The sequence below is a fragment of the Chanos chanos genome, chromosome 7 (assembly GCF_902362185.1).
Source record: "Chanos chanos chromosome 7, fChaCha1.1, whole genome shotgun sequence".
Lineage (NCBI taxonomy): Eukaryota > Metazoa > Chordata > Actinopteri > Gonorynchiformes > Chanidae > Chanos > Chanos chanos.
In genome coordinates this window covers 7,315,164-7,333,103 of record NC_044501.1, presented here as the reverse complement: position 1 = coordinate 7,333,103, position 17,940 = coordinate 7,315,164, and the positions used below count along the sequence as shown (strand labels likewise).

Here is a 17,940-nt window from a genome sequence, read left to right as displayed (position 1 = left end):
CTAATCCACGCTCTGCTCTAGCTGGGCCTGCCTGGAAGGCCGTCGTCAGCCGGTGACAGAGACAGGTTTTGAAAACTCAAACACAAGGGCCTAATGCTTAAGCCCGCTGTGAGTCCTAGACAACAGGTGCCAGTTACTACAAACAAGTTATGGTCGTTTACTCTCGTAGTGACTGTGACATTAACCACAGACTGTTTCTCTGTGGTAAAACAACCAAGTCTGCATTGGCCACAACTGGTTCACACCTCTGCCTGACCAAGGACGACAGACAGGCAGACAGGCAAGCAGACTGACAGACAGACAGACAGACAGACTGACAGATAGATAGATAGATAGATAGATAGATAGATAGATAGATAGATAGATAGATAGAGATACTTGATGCAAATCTGGGAAACTTCGTACAAAACACTCGAATCACACTGATGTTAACCATCACTCAAATATTTGCCTTCCAGAGTTTGGCTATGGGAATCAGAAGTCATATAAACTGATTTTATGATTAATCACATGTAAATGAATCATTTGCAAAAAAAAAAAAGCAAAAAGGAGATGTTTTTGAGCGAACTCCAGCGTGGTAAACTTTAATAAACTGTAAGAATTTCGGCGCAGTTACATCACCGCAAAATCCCAACTGTATCTTTTTTTTTTTTTTTTTTTTTTTTTGCTGAGAGGACAGAAGTGAAGAGATTTGAGATCTGGACGCAGTGGTGGATTCTGGTTGAAGTCTTTGCGTGGGCTACGACAGGACATGAGATATCAGTGTAGAGCCATGTCTGTGGGGACCCTGGAGCAAGAATGAAGCTGGTTCACACAAAGGCCCGTGGAAGAGAGAAACCACCCTCGGCCCTGTTTGCATATCAATGCGGGCGAAGGTTGAATGTGTCCAGTGAACTGCTTAACAGAAATCACCATCTCAGCTTTCAGATCCGACGCAGCACAAAGAGAACTCTACAAAGAGAACTTTACAACACAGAGAGAAAGAGAGAGAGAGAGAGAGAGAGAGAGAGAGAGAGAGAGAGAGAGAAAGGGACCCTCAAAGACATTCCTCTAAGCCTTCACATCAGCCAAGATCTGACCTGAAATGTTTGGAGTGCAACGCAGGACTGGAATGAGGATAGTTTGTTGAACTTTTTTTCTTTCTTTCTTTTTTTTTTTTTTTCAAGTGGATTTTTCTCACCGCTCATTCGGTTAGCCATGCCAAGCGCCTGGTCCGTGCCATTTTTGTTAACCATCGTATTTCATCAAATTTTGGTCTCTGCATCCCTAAACGGGATTGTTTTTTTTTTTTTTCATTTATTTATTTAGTCTGTTCTGATGTTTCATACAGTGTTCTTGTGTAATGGTAATTGCTCTCATATTCCCATTTCTTTTAAAAAATAGCTACAGGCAAACATGGATGGACTGCTTTGAACAGAGAGGGTTTTTTTTTTATTTCTCAGTAGGGTAGAAAAGCGAGTAATCACTATTGCTTAATGATGTGGTTCTTTGTTCTGTGAAATCCCCAAATATTTTTGGGTAACTGATCATATGGTCCAGCAAAAATCCAATCAGCTGCTATGACACAGAGGGATTCCAGTTCCCTTTTGTTTTCTTCAGGAACTGAATCAGAACAGACAGATTCCAGTTCCTTTTGTTTTCTTCGGGAACTGAATCAGAACAGAGAGATTCCAGTTCCGTTTTCTTTTCTTCAGGAACTGAATCAGATGAATCAGAATAGACAGACTCCGGTTCCGTTTGTTTTCTTCGGGAACTGAATCAGAACAGAGAGATTCCAGTTCCGTTTGTTTTCTTCGGGAACTGAATCAGAACAGAGAGATTCCAGTTCCGTTTGTTTTCCTCAGGAGCCGAATCCTGCACCGCTCAGGAGACAGTCATAGCCTCCGCTCATCTCATCTGCTCTTGTTTACTCATCAGGGGACCTTTGTAATTAGTTGGCATTCTGAAACTATTCATAATCATGTTTATAGATAGACAGATAGACAGACAGATAGATAGATAGATAGATAGATAGATAGATAGATAGATAGATAGATAGATAGATAGACATACCTCAATACATATATACACAGATAGAGTGACACAGAGTGACAGAAAAGAACAGTGATACATTGGATAAAGTGAGAGAGAGAGAGAGAGAGAGAGAGAGAGCGAGAGATGTAGTTAGGTAAATATATATACAGATGTGTATATAGATAAATAGAGAGTGTATGTGGGAGAGAGTGAGAGAATTTGTGGCCTGTCTGTTATGACGAGGCAAGGGTAGCAGACGTCTGCTACAGAGATTAAAGAGATTAAAGCTTAAAATCTGAACAGCATAAACCTGCTGGGCAGTTTCTTATCGTGTTGAGTGAGATTAAAACCGTGTCTCCTCCACTATCAATATCTTCATACACTCCTGCACGAGACCCCTGGCCATCGATCCAGTGTGTGTGTGTGTGTGTGCGTGCGTGCGTGCGTGTGTGTGTGTGCATGTGTGCGTGCGCACGCGCGTGTGTGTGTGTATGTGTGAGTGAGCAAGCAGTGAATCATTCGTTAAATAATATTTTACAAATGTGAGAGGGCGACCTCCACTCGACCCAGGCTAAATCACTGGGACCAGGGGACAGTCTGGAAATAGGCCCGTAGCAGTGCCCCTATAAAGCAAAGCCGGCAGGTATTGATCAGGCCATTTGCCTTGGGCTGCGACCAGCGTTTGTTGGCTGTGCAATATTAATGTACCCCTGAAGAAGAGCAGCAGAACCGCGTCTCCGACAGTCAACGCTTTTAATACGCTGCCGCACGGAGGGGGGAGGGGAGGGGGGGGGGGTCAGCCGGAGGTCAAAAGGTCAAAGATTGCCATCCCAAAGGTCTTCAACGACCCCCCTCCCACCCCACCCCTTTGCAAATTGATTGCTTACACATCAGAAAGCTTCCTGGCACGTTAACTTCAAATTTAGAACTGCAGGACACACACGCGCACACACACACACACATACACACACACACACATACCCTCGCTCTCTCTCTCTCCTTGTCACTCATACATACACACACACACACACACATACCCTCGCTCTCTCTCTCTCCTTCTCACTCATACACACACACATACACACACACACACACACACATACACACACACACACACACACACACTCACACACACACACACACACACACACACACACACACACACACATGTGCTCTCTCTCTTAAAAACGCTTTAACGACAACATTAACAAAAGCTTTTACAGTAAAATATTTTTGGATTTGCTTTAATTAGACTTTTAACAAAAATACAAAAGGCGATGTAACATTCCAATACAGATTTCAAAATGCTCATCAACAGCCCTGATTATATATAAATTAAACTTTTAGATTTGTACAGATAAAGAACAGTATTCATATTGGATTAAGAAAAAATACGAGGAGAAAAAAGCTTAATATTACAGGCACAAAATCATCTTTTTTTTTTATTTTTTAATGTACAGTAACATAAATACAAGATCTACACAGGAAACATTACATTTCATATCCTAACAGGCAAGATCTTTTGCATACAATAAGGCCTAGCCATGTTTTGTTTTTTGTTTTTTAATCCCTGTATTGTTTCTCTCATAGTAAATACAGAGAAATGATGCAGTAAAAAAAGCTTGCCTTTCATTGGCTTCACAGGGTACAGCACCTCAGAGAAAACACCCTCCCCTCACTTTGAAAAAGACTTCAAGCACATAGCAAATGCAGTGATTTGGACGTTTGTCTTAATACCTGAAAATCGAACAGATAATTTTACTGCAGAATATCTAAAAATATATATTAAAAAAAAAAAAAAACCCAAAATCAATAATGTCAACACAAAATGTAATGACACAAAGGGCTTATTTTTGGCAGTGTTCAGTATTACTGGGTTGAGTTAGGGCTTATTTTTGACAGTGTTCAGTATTACTGGGTTGAGTTAGGGCTTATTTTTGGCAGTGTTCAGTATTACTGGGTTGAGTTAGGGCTTATTTTTGACAGTGTTCAGTATTACTGGGTTGAGTTAGGGCTTATTTTTGGCAGTGTTCAGTATTACTGGGTTGAGTTAGGGCTTATTTTTGGCAGTGTTCAGTATTACTGGGTTGAGTTAGGGCTTATTTTTGGCCGTGTGCAGTATTACTGGGTTGAGTTAGGGCTTATTTTTGACAGTGTTCAGTATTACTGGGTTGAGTTAGGGCTTATTTTGGACAGTGTTCAGTATTACTGGGTTGAGTTAGGGCTTATTTGTGGCAGTGTGCAGTATTACTGGGTTGAGTTAGGGATTATTTTTGGCAGTGTTCAGTATTACTGGGTTGAGTTAGGGCTTATTTTTGGCAGTGTTCAGTATTACTGGGTTGAGTTAGGGCTTATTTGTGGCCGTGTGCAGTATTACTGGGTTGTGAGGCTGGGTAACAGGATGCAGTTGTATGACTATAAGGGAATTGCACAAACCACTGACTGTAAAAAAAAAAAAATCAAAAAGTGACACATAGCATCCTGTAAAAACATAAACACACACACACACACACAGAACACAACAAATCAACTCCCTGCTACATAACACCATTACACAACTTAGAGACATCATTTGCTGACCATTCCATTTATAAAAAACAAAACAAAACCAACATAAACCATGATAATAAAATCAATCAGTCATGCTTTTTCCCTTTGTTTACATTGTTAATACCTTTAATTTGAGCTACTGTAAACAGTGGAGAATTGACCTTTGTGGAGCTAGTGATTTGAAATAGATGTGAAGGAGAGAAATGATTTGCTACAAGATGCCTGCACAGGACTGTCTGTATTATGTATGTATATATATATTTTTAAGCTTGATGAAAAAAGAGATACAAAAAAAAAAAATCTTTACATGTCACAGTATCATTCCCAAAACAGCATCATTAAAACATACCAAATCAGCGCTTAAAAAGGAAACAGGATTTAAAAAAAATTATATCGTTGGCAAAAAGGACTCTTTAAACAACAGACATGTCTAACGTCAACACGGTTAAGACTGTCTTTGCATCCGATACCACCATATACGGGTGAAATAACAGAGGAGAAATACGGCATGGGTAGCAGTAAGTGCACCGTTAAGACAGCAGGAAGCTTTGCGCAGACCGAAAAAGTCTCCATTTAGCTTTTAATCACTATATCTTCCTTACCGCGTCGTTCTTACGTAACCACGGCAACATGATAGCAACCAAATGTTGTTGTTTTTTTTTGCTCTGGATGTGACCGTGTCGAATATAGAAAAGAGACAAGGCCTGTGTCGTTGCGGAGGCCGCCAGTTGGAGAATGTAAAAAAAAAAGAAACGTTGTGTTTCACGAACAGCTTATTTTACGACAAATTCCGCATGAACGCTAGGGAATACGGATTACAGAAGCGCGTCAGGAAGAGTGCAGTTTGTGGACGAAACCTAGAGAGTCGTGAGAGCTTCTCAGTATAAGCTTTTGACATTCTGTCGTTTTACCACGAGCCAGCAGAAAGTTCCTGAAGAAATACCGAGCGCGTGTGTGTGTCGAGGGCGGTCAAAAGTAACCGTCCTGCAGGGAAGAGTTTTGAATACACATGACCAAATAATAAAGAGACCCGAAGTTGCATAGACACCATTCGCACAGAGAGGAACCCAAATAGAACAAGAACATCACTTGCGATAGCTTTAAATGTTTTTGGAGTATTATTACATCAGCAGCAAATGGGAGAGACAAGGAGATATCGGAACATAAGAACTTAACAATACACGCCGCATGTTAGATGTGCATCTTGGGTCACAAAGCACAATTAAACATCTGGACACAGAAAAATTAGAGGAAAGAAATATATTGCGTATATGAAACTCTGACCCTGAAATCTCATATACAAACATATATATATATATATATATATATATATATATATATATATATATATATATATATATGTATATATATATATATATATATATATGTGTGTGTGTGTGTGTGTGTGTGTGTGTTTAAGACTCTCTGCTGATCAGACACTTGTCCATTGATTATGTATTGATCAGTAATAGTCTCCAGGTGCTAACGGTAGTGCCGGGCTAAGGTGATATGACAGTGTCTTATGTGTGTGCATAAGATTCTTAGCCTTAAGAATACCTTTCATGTTTCAACCTCAGCATGGAAATCAGATCTATTATGTCAATGTAAAACTTACTATGACTTTACTCAACTGACCACACATTGTGCTCTGCAACAAAAAAACAGATTAAACATTCAAGTCCAAAGTCCATGCAGTTCTACACGCCATTGTTTGGTGTGGAGTTGTGGCTTTTGGTGCGGCGTTGAGATTTTACAACCGTCTTGAGAGATTTCCAAACGAAACCAAAAAACAAAAACAACACGTCTCCTTGATTCAACCCTTTTCTTAACAAACTTAGTAGCTGTTTTGTTTTTTCTGTTTTTTGTTTTTTTTTTTTTCAATCCCAGCCGAAGTCCTGTCCGGTCATCTGGTAGAACTTGAGGTTGAAAGGCCTGTAGAATTCTCTGAGTCTCAGTAGCACGTCCTGCGGAATGTGAGGGTGCGGCCGACCTTTCGACTTTCCCAGGCACCTCGGCCTGCTGCTTCCCTCCGGCTTCTTCAGGCAGGGGAACCCTTTGGTCTGGTTAAAGTAGAAGTGCTTGTTGGTGACCACCCTCTTCAGGCCCAGGAAGTCCTGCACACGCCCCATCTCCCCGGCCGGGTCGGTCACCAGCCGTTCCCCGCTGACGAAGAGCAGCCGCGAGAGCGGGAAATACCTCAGCCAGTTCTCCAGGTGTTTGGCGTAGATCCCGATCCTCACGGCGCTCCAGGACGTGTCAATGAGGCCCGAGGTGGTGTTCTTGAAGGCCAGGTTCTGGAAGGAGGGCAGGCCCGGGTTTTTGGACAGCGTCTGGGTGTAATCCGACACGGCTCGCGTCACGGGGTCTCGGACCACCACGATGAGCTTGGTGTGGCGACTCATGGTGAAGACCCGGCGGGGAGCCTCTCGGGTGACGAAGTAACTCGGCGTCTTCTCCATGGTGATCTGACCCTCCAGAGTCCGAGGCATCAGGTTCCTGCGAACACAGGAGATCGGGAGTCAAAAAACACGTTCGCCGGAGGTCGACAGAGAGCGCAGTCAATTCAAATTTCTCCTGCAAGCAGGAATTCTGAAATGTTTCGTAACATCCGAAAATCTTTGACTGTAAAAAACGAGCAGCGTACGACCACTGTGACGTGTTGGAAGGGTTTTTTTTTTTATATATAGAACCGTGTGGTTTATGTGGTTTTGATATGAAGAATATATATAAAGAATGACATAAAAAATTTGTATCATGAATTTGTATTGCTTTTTATGTTCAGTGTCGGTTTCAAGTTACGCTACATCCCTTATGTTATCCCTTATGCTTAATCCCTTATGTTTCTAAGTGTGTCACTTCGTCGGCAGAAAACGCTCATCATTTGTTTGAAGACGACAACAAGCTGTCTCTTCGGCATTAAAGTCAGATGCTGTACTGCCATTCCACTGCCTGGAATGATCTGATGAGTCAGCAAAAAAAAAAAAAAAGAAAAGAAAGGAAGAAAGAGAGAAAGAAAGGAAGAAAGAGAGAAAGAAAGAAAGAAAGAAAGAAAGAAAGAAAGAAAGAAAGAACGAAAGAAAAACTGACCAACATGAGAATCTTATTAATTGTTCCCTCAAATATATGGTCTGAGCTACAGAAATGGCGAAATGAAAAGCATTTTTCAGGCTTTCCCTTGGGAATCAAAATCAAAATTCTTCATTGACAGTGACAGCAGAGACATTGCACCGTCCCTGATGCCAGCCTTCGTACTGAGCCAGACTTCTACCATATGGTTCACATTACACCACTTCACACAAAGAGAAAAAATGACCAACAAATTCTTTCCGTTATTAAACAGTCAACCTGACTTCATTTCATCTTTTTCTTAATAACAGAGGGCTTTGCAGTGACATAAATACAAATATTTGCTTTATTAAAACATCGGGCCTTGTAAAATCAATGTCAGCCAATATGGGAGCCAACGAGGGGGATTTGAAAGGAACCACAAAAACCATAATAAGCCCTTAAGAGTCATTTCCTGAGGACTTCCTGCCCCGTTCTTTCATGCTAGTCACAGACCTGGCTTTCCCCTGTGGCCCAGCAGTATCCACTGAATGGAACTAATGCGTGTCCCTTTTCACCTCCCACACTGTTCCACTCTACCAGCTGTGGCACCAGCCAGATTCCCACTCCGTGAGGTTCTGTGCGTGTTCCCGTCTCTGTCTCATAGAGCCTCGGTGTCTGGATCTCTATGCGCATCTCTGCCCGGGACTGGAGATGTACTTCAGATTACTAGAGAATCAATTTTTTTTTTTTTTTTTATGTGAAGCAAAACCCCCACCCTCACCTTACCTTACCTCACCCCATCCCACCTTGTACAATGAGAGACATTCATTCAGTTTTGTTGTCAAATATTTAGATCTTTTGCCTACATTAATAGGATGGTAAAAGAATTTGGCCGATTTTACATGTATATCGAGCTTGCTCGTGAACTGGCTTGCTCTAAACACAGAGCCAAGAACTTTCCGATTTTAAATCCTTGGACTTCAGTTTTGTTAAAATTAAACTTTTAGGTCTGCTCAGGCACTGTCTCTCTCTCTCTCTCTCTCTCTCTCTCTCTCTCTCTAGCATCAGCATGAGGAAAGAAAAGTCCTCTCTGTTTGGATGTCTCCATCTCTCTGCATGTGTTAGAGATTTGCTCACGGTTGGTCTGGACTGCTCCAGGACTTGAGGTTGTGCTGTGGGAAGAGTCTCCTTTCTTCTCTCCAGCTCTGAGGTTAGTCTGCCTGTGCTACCGCCATCAGGCTGGCTACGAACTCTAATGAAAATCACATTTCTTTAGGGAGACCTACACATTGCTTTCAACACAAAGAATAATCCGAAAAGATTCCTGTATGATGCAAAAACCAATCGCATAAATGAAATAAAAGCATGAAACTAAGAAGAAGAAGAGGATTCGGGCAGCAGGTATAGTCTATTCCTCTAAAATGCAATTAACATGCCATAGGTTGCCTGTACAACGTCAACGCTCAACATCTGTGTTCCTCACTTCGTCACTTAAAACAGTCTCCCCGTCTCCCGGTCGCTGTGCACCGGGCGACAGCGTCGTTTTATTAGTCTTTGTCCTGCACCTAAAGTGGCGAGACTGTTCCGAGAGTGGAGAGCTGAGTGCGTGTTTAATTCTTGACAATCAAGCTAATGGAAGCCACGCCGAGAGGCCAGCCTTGTGCGTTGACATCATGTTTACATTTCCACGAGCTAGCCTGTAATCAGCGAATAGTTTGGCTACTACACAAAACCCCGCGGAGAGGCCACACACTTTGGAATTACATTTTTGCCAGATATAATATACACTGTTATTCGTAAATCCACATTAAGGCAATATTTGCTTTGTAAATGTGAAAGTAGCGAGGCACAAATGAATTCGTATATTTTTTGTAGAATATTAAGCGAAGTGGACTAATAAAGTTTATTGCTGCCGCATCCTTCAATCAACCAGAGGGAAGGTGCGTTTACAGTTCAAGTTGGAAGTTACTAAACTGCAAAGAGTATGTTACGTGGCTCCGCACAATTGTTCCTTTGGAAAATTACTCATTTGCGTATGAGAGAACAAGAACGGGAGGCGAAAAGTACGGTACAGCCAATTAGAAGATGAAACGCTGACAAACCACAAAGTTACATTTTCAAACAAGCGTGTACTTCACTATGTTTTCACATTTAAAAATCTAATTTTGCATCTACGCAACTTGATGCGTATTTACGAGTCGCAATTACTTAAATTTCGGTCAGGTATCTGATCAGTTCAACACTGCTCAGTTGGAGCGTGTCGTAGTCTCCCAAGTTGAAAAATCCACAAAGAGCTTTGAAATCACCTTCATCGCACACTAAACACCTATTTTTTCCCCTCTGTCCCTCAGAAACCCTGCCAGTTGACCAGTTGACTGTTTTGCCCGTTATTTCTTTATCAGATGGTATCAACAGCTGTGGCTTGTGTTTGCTCTCTTAACGGTTGCCAGCGTGATTTGGATGGTCTGCGTGCCCGTTGTTTGTTTTGATCACACCTAACGTAGCAGGGGCTAGCACCTGGTGTAGGAATGCTAGCTTCCAGCTCAGATGTGGTTATCAGCGTGTAGCCCGGTTATCAGTACCCTGATGGCGTAGCCTACCCGTGAATTATGAATCTGTGTGGTCTTATGCCTTATGAGCATCTGTAGTACACTGCAAAAGGTAATTACTGTGCTTGGTCGTTAGGCTATTTGAAATGATGTCAAAGCTCCCTCACAGATAAGATGGTGCAGAAATGGCTGAAGTGTAAACTGCGTTAATGTACAATCTCTTGAATTCGTTTAAGCTTTTTTATTTTTGGATAGTCTGTCATTGGTATGCCTGCACACATTGGAATTATCTGGAAGCCATTTTTTGCCTCAAACACTTTGGGAGAGAGGTAACAGATGCAGTTGTTTAGTTGTTAGCATATGTCTCATACCATTTGGGCTTTGAGCTAGTCTGAGGTAAATACAAGCTACTTCTCTGAGGTCACAGAGAAAAGGGAAAACAGCGAATGCATGATCATGCAGTGGTCTGTAATATTACAGCAAGCTGTGTTTTGTATCTTTATATATTCAATGTAAATGATTTTACAGTTGAATTAGCCTAACTGACTCACATAAGCCGAGGTATTTACAGAGTGAAGCAAAAGAACAGTAAACACCAGCCCCATAAGCCACACTCCACTGGACTGTTAATTACACAGCTCACCCACACACACACACACACACTCAGCATGCATTTTCTAGAATGTTCTGAAATGTTCTTACACTTCTTAAACAGATAAGATCCTGCTTTGCTGATAAAACAACAACAACAACAACAACAAAATTACATTCATGTCTTCAGCCCTGTACTTTCCCATCTACAGAAGAGATGCAGTGGCATTGGAACTACATACAATGCATGACAACAAAAACAAAAAACAAACAAATAAAAAATCCGCATTATTACTTGTCCTTCACAAAAGCTTTAATAGAACTCAGTGATTTACTATTCTGCTCAGATGTCCATGACAACGTTCTGTATCCCATCAAAGGAGGGAAGTTCACATGAGAGACCATGTTATTTGTAAGATAACCCACTCTTACATTAATTATACATTCAGAGGCTGTTCCCATCTGAGAAACATCACTAGACCTTGTAGTAGTGCTTCAGCAGCGACTGGATGTGACTAAACAGGCTTTTAAAAGAGGCTGGTTAAACACAAAGCAAGGCTAAGTGTTGGCTGTATAGGTTCTCAGCAGAAAGAGGGAGAGCCAGAGAGAGGCAACAGGGCCTTTGATTCACTGCTCTGCTGGGACTGGCTTGTCATTACCCCACACATGGAAGCTTCTGGAATCTGTGGGAAGCAATTAAAAGTCAGCTGCAAAGCAACAAGAAAAAGAGCCATAAACATACACAAACATCCCTGTCAAGAGTACAGGAGAGAGAGAGAAAGAAAAAAGAGAGAGAGAGAGAGAGAGATTGTTATGCATGTATAAAAGGTCAAAAGAAAAAAACCCCAAAAACATAAACCAAGATAAAACAACAACAGTGCGAACAGCTGTTCTGATGACGGGCCTAGTGTACAGGCGTGCACATATGCTTCTCAGAACACGTGAAGGCCTGGCTTTTAAATTTAGAACTTACCAAACCTCGGGGGGCCGCATTAAAATCGTTATCAGGGGACAGAGAACCCATAACCATAAGACTGGAACTGCACGACTGTGGGTCTGAGTCAGCACAGCCTGGAGAAGACACTACAGAAAGCTTAATCACAGTGTGTGTGTGTGTGTGTGTGTGTGTGTGTGTGTGTGTGTGATGATCCACCTGAGTCGGACAGGCTGTACCATATGGGACCCTCTTTTAGAGGTGCTCATTAGAGACGGGGGAATGTGAGAGAGAGAGAGAGAGAGAGAGAGAGGCAGTGGTGAAGGGACATAGAAAGATATTCCTGAACGGAATGGATTAGATACACTACAGTCTCAGGCAACAAGAAATGCAAACAAAGACTGTTTGTGTGTGCCCTCTGTGAGCTTGTTCTTGTGTTTACATGCATCTCGGTCTGTCTCTAATTGCCTTCCTTTGCCCAGACTATCAGATGGGAAAATCTGCCCGGTTATAGCTGTGGGGCGTATCTGGGACTCTTGCGTAGGTTTATCTCCACACCGGCACCCACCGCTTTCCACACCCTGCAATCAACTGACAAAAAAACCATGCAAACCCCCCTTCCCCTTCCTGGCCACTCCCACCACCCCACCGCCACCCAATAACAACACCTGACCTTTGTGGTTCTTTGTGACATCATCAGCCTATGAATACCAGTGACTGCCGTCCAAATGCGTAGTTGTGCTACTGTTTGCTGAATTCACAGTGATACACACTAACACCTTTCCCGGGGGTTTATCATTGAACACAACTTAGACCATCTAAACTCGAGTGTTCTTATTGTCTTTGTTGTCTATATTTTTTTTAAGGACTCAACTGAGAGCCCAAAAGACAGAGCTAATTCTCATTGGATGAGCTCAGCTATCAATTTCCTTATGCCAATCTTAGGAGCTCAGACAGGATATCCTGTCTCTGTGCCATCTTTCATTTCCTGGTCATGTCCTGGGCTTTATCTCGTTCTCTCGATTTAAACACTCAGTAATTAAGACTCAGACATTTTTGGTCAAACAGTCAACATAGTAGACTTTTTTTTTTTTTTTTGGAAATGAATGAGTTGTTTATCGAGTTTCTGTCTGTGAGGTTGAGGTGAGGACGAGGAGCGACTCTACGGGAAGATCTGAAGATGTACTATTGATATTCCATTTAATCTTTATAGTACGCCGCCAATAAAAGAAAATGTTTTAACGATTCTCCACTTGATTTATGTTTTGTTGGTAATCTTTTGAGTCGACTCTCTCCTATCTTCCTCCTCTTTCTAGAATCTTCTGCGGTTAGTTAGAGAGGCTGAAGAACGCCTTGCATAAGCTTCCTGCCCCTCATTAACCTCAGTAAACACCGTTCTCCTGTTCCCTATTAATGTTCCGTGTTCCGTGACAACCCAGCTCTTTACACTCGCCGACGCTTCGAGAAAAAAAACAAAAACGGCTGAAGTCCCTGAATCTGGATGTTTATTTACACAGACTCCATACGAGTAAAACGGCTGATGGCAAAATCCCATTTACGCCGGCTGCCGCTATTGTTTACAGCGATGTCCTTAATTTCCTCTGTGTGTTCTACTGTGTTGGAGCGGAGGGTTAATGACGAGTTTCCATGAATGAACTCGTCTGTTCTCAGCGTTGAATGCGCACCATATAGAAGCGCCGTCATCGCGCACTAGAATCATAATCATCTTTGGATCAGAAGCAAAGACCCTACTCCTGCCCGGCGGAACGCTCTAAAGTTTCTAAAAGAACAAATCACCGCACTGTGAACCAAAGCTTCCATTCATTTTCGACGAAGCTGAACAGTTTGTTGGCTCTCGCAGAACAGCTCCCTTTGTGACATCACTGCCTTTTCCTCGGTTCTATCCTGCTTAGGTGAACAGGGGGGACCTCACGAGAGAGAGAGAATACCCCGTTAAACCAGACTGATTCAAACCACTTCCCAGCCCATTGGTAAGCCCACTCCTTGTGGTTGCACGGTGTCCTTGAAGAGTGAAGGAGGGAAAGACTGTGTAAAACAGAGGAGGGAAAAAGATGGCGGCAGTTCCAGAGATCTCAGCTTTTTGTCGTAAAAAAAAAAAAAAAAAAAGAAAAAGAAAGAAAAAAAACGGGATGGTCCACGCCCTGAAGTTTTCTGATGTGTCTTCGACCGCTCTGTGGCTAGATGACGTGCAGATAGCCCACAGTGCATTAGTTTTAAAGAGAGTATGACTCTTTATGCTGACTAAGGAGAAACCTCAGCAGAGGAAGGAGAAGAGACCAAGAGAACGTTTTAATTACTCTATTGAGTGTGTGTGTGTGTGTGTGTGTGTGTGTTTTTGTTTGTTTGTTTTTTTAAACTTGTAACTTACCATGGACTGTTGAACGAACCTGCATTGACTAACCGACATTCCAAAAGTTTGTTCATTTCAGAGGACGTTTAAAAGAAAGAGGGACACAGAGGAGAGAGAAAGAGAAGAGAGAGAGAGAGAGAGAGAGGGAGGGAGGGAGGAAGGAAGGAAAAGAAGACAGAGGCCTCAAAGAGGAGCCAACTGTACTCCGTGACTGGTAATCACTGTTCAAGGATGCCACTGTACAATTTGAGCCCAGCCAAACTCAGTTGTCTCCACTCGTCCACTGCGTGTCTTTGGAGAGCTAAGACTCTTAGGTTTGTAATTAGCGGAGCCCAGTGTGACTAATTAGAACTGGTCAAGACTGAAGCGCTGCCAGCAAACCCACACACTGAGAGATACCGAAGAACCCAGAACGACCGTAGAGGCCCTTTTTAAATCCGCGTTCCGCCGAACGAAGAACACAAAAAAAAAAAAACCGACGGGCTGTTTATGAGAGAATGCATGCTCACATACCTATGTGTTTACACAGAGATTATAAATCAACAAATCTTAGTTAAACTGTGCCCTGAGAGTGTTTTTCCAACTGCCAGTCCGACCGCATAATTAAACAAAATTAAAGAAATCAGAACCACAAAGCAAGCTCGGCATATTTTCAGTAACCAGGGGCACAGACAGATGTGCCCGGAGAGAGAGACGGAGGGAGGTAAATATGCACTCTGTCTCTCTCTCTCTCTTTCTCACTCTGTCTCTCTCTCTTTCTCTCTCTCTCTCTCTCTCTCCCTGTGTGTGTGTGTGTGTGTGTGCGTCTGTCTGTCTGTTTTAGGAGACTCTCTAATGATCTGTCACCCTTAGTCAGACATTAGACATTAGAAGCAGGATGGGCAAAGTGTTAGGGCAAAAACAGAGACAGAAACACACACACCCATACAGTCTGTCAATGATTACCAGATTTCACCATGGCTCAGCATATTACTGTACTATATGTACATAGACGTTTCTAGCAACAGAACAAACATCGCACCTAACGCTGTATTAACACCATTACAACACATTTATTCATCTGTTTATCAGGTCAAAGGTTCCTAACATGCTAAACAGGTTCAATCCATGACACGTAAAAATATACATTATATTTGTGATTAGTACCATGTCTAAAAACATGAATATATTCATTTAAATAGCAATATTGCCTGATATTAATGGTACTATTCTAACTCTGTATTAGAGTTCTATCTGTTGTGTTATACTGAGGTTGGACGTTCGCAGGGACTGTTCTGCTGTAACCACCCTGTGTGTGTGTGTGTGTGTGTGTGTGCGTGTGTGTGAGGAGAGTACATGTCTTTGTGTTGGTGGAACTGGTAATCTCGTACACTCAGTTCTGGGTGGACCAGAGGGCTTAGGATCAGGTTCCTGCATGTGAATGGATGGGCAGAACCGTACTCTCATCCACTGTGTGTGTGTGTGTGTGTGTGTGTGTGTGTGTGTGTGTGTGTGAGTGTGTGTTACACTGTCGCCTTATGAAATGAAAGTTCCTTTCAGGACATCCAGACTTAGGGTCTATATCTGAGGTATATCTGAAGTTGTATACCCGCAGTGGCACATCTGAAGTCCTGTATACAGAACGGAACAATAACGTTTTAGGTTTAGAATCCCTAATGGGCGACTACTGTAGTCACTGAAATATTTTTCATAATTCACAATTCTTCCATAATTTCCTCATTCATAGTTTTACAAATATTGTAGTTTGATAATAGGATATTGATAGACCATTTCTCTCTCCCTCTCTCTCTCTGTCTCTGTTGATGTGGGGATTGAAAGAAAGGGAAGGGGATCATTTTTTCCAGTTCAGTTCACACCACAGATCAATCAATGGCTGGTTTAATGTCAGGTAGAAGGGTCAGAGAGAGATTCATCTTGTCTGATCAATATGTACTGTCAGGACAGCAGCCCGTTCATATTCATGTAAATGAGAGTCATCTCCACAGACTGTGACAAAAATACTTGACTAATATATAGAAATAGTTCATAAGTCATCTGAAGAGTGGGATTAAGAGTGGGATTTTTTTTCACTTTACAAAATAACTCGATATTTTGAGCAAAAACAGGTGAAAAGCCAAGTCACAACCGGATCAGTCAGGCGTCAGAGACAGAAACATATATATATATATATATATATATACATATATGTATGTATGAAGTTATTTTGTATGTGAAAAATAGTTAATCTTTCATATAACTCCCCTAAATCAATACATACTTGTTATTACACCTATACCTGAGTTTTCCCCTCTCTCTGTGGGTTAAGAGGTCACTAAAGGTTCACAGTGAATCTTTATTAGGGTTTAACTGTCTCCTCTGTGGTGCTGCTTGTCTCTTTTCCTTACTCATGTGATGTGTCAAACTCATGCCGTCACACTCTCCAGTTTCTGACGTGTGACAGGGTGGAGACGCAACTCTTCCAAACTCCACAGCCTGTTAACCACGCCTGTAAAACTAGCACAAATAAAACGCTAAAACAAAAAGAAGAGCAAAGCAAAGCAAGTTAAACACATGAAAAAAAAAAAAATACATGAATTGAAGTGGCAGGAGTTCATTCATGTTAGCTGATTCATCGTGTGTGTGTGTGTGTGTGTGTGTGTGTGAACGGTTATAGATTTGTGTCGGTACAACAGTGTAATGTGAGAAGTCATCAGGCTCAGAAAGGTCAACCCATCGACAACTCGTCATAACAAAAATGACGGATTGGGACCTTCCAGTTTTTCTCCACATTGAAAATCCATATTTATCCCAGGCCGATTTATCTCGTCATGTTCGATCACATCTGAAATGTGAGTCCGTCTCTTCAGACGGTGTCAATATGGAGACATCTATCTCCAATCTATAACGACTTCCTCTTTCCCTTTTTCCAGTTTGCCTTTTCATTTATCACATGAGAAACAGGGTTTTAGACCCTTAGGAAGATTTTGTTGTCTTCGCAGACATTAAGTTCTTACAATATTTATTGTAATTGTTATAACAGTAATATTACATCTTAATTTTTTTTAAATGTGCTAAAAAATTGAGTGATATCTTTACAAGTAATTACATGAAAACCACATGGGCTGAATCTAAAGGGACAGAAATATGCTGTTACCTCAACCAAAAAAAAAAAAAGAAAAGAAAAAAAAAACCTGATTTGGCTGAGGCTGCACATTTCTGCTGATGAATTCGTGTGATTATGTTGCGTGCTCCACCTGCAAAGCACGTTTGGAACAACATAAACAACGCGGACAGCTGATTAAAGGCAAAGAGCCCTGTTGTCAACAAGATTGAATATTTGCTCGTCAATTAACTCTTTCCCGCTGCAGTTGCGCAATAAAATAAGGCAGCGGGTAGTCGATACATAGGCAAAGCCGAAAAGAGGATCGACCCGTGGAAACGACATTTATTCCCCCCGATAAGAATTTACGGTGCCCCGTGAGAAGGTGCAACATGAGTAGTTTAACTGCCAGACTGTATGGAAGACATCATTTAGATAGAGAACCGTGATAGAGAGGGAGAGAGAGAGAGAGAGAGAGAGAGAGACAGAGTGAGAGAGAGAGAGAGAGAGAGAGATAGAGAGTTAGAGGGAGAGAGAGACAGAGTGAGAGAGAGAAAGAGAGAGGGAGAGAGAGAGAGAGAGCGGGAGAAAGTGTTCTGTGTAATGTGCTTACGGGATATATTATCATCATCCTCGTGGTAATATTTTAAAACGAAGCGGTGCTGTGTAAATATGACAGCTGCTTTAAGAGCAGTTAAGCCACATTAAATTAGAGTCAAGAGATAAGTCTCTGTTTTAATTAATTCACATCATATTAAAGTTAACAGATTAAGTGCTGCTTTAATAGGGCAGGTCGTTTTTTAAT

At 41.8% G+C, this 17,940-nt stretch overlaps 1 protein-coding gene across 1 annotated transcript in view; it reads right to left on the bottom strand.

The window, feature by feature from the left end:
• Positions 1–6,440: 6,440 nt before the first annotated feature.
• The window catches only part of LOC115817205 (heparan sulfate glucosamine 3-O-sulfotransferase 6), a 14,247-nt gene continuing 2,747 nt past the window's right edge, over positions 6,441–17,940 (bottom strand). Inside the window, exon 2 of the mRNA XM_030780470.1 lies at positions 6,441–7,059. Within this exon, the coding sequence (XP_030636330.1) occupies positions 6,441–7,059 (619 nt within the window). The remainder of the gene's footprint in view (positions 7,060–17,940) is intronic.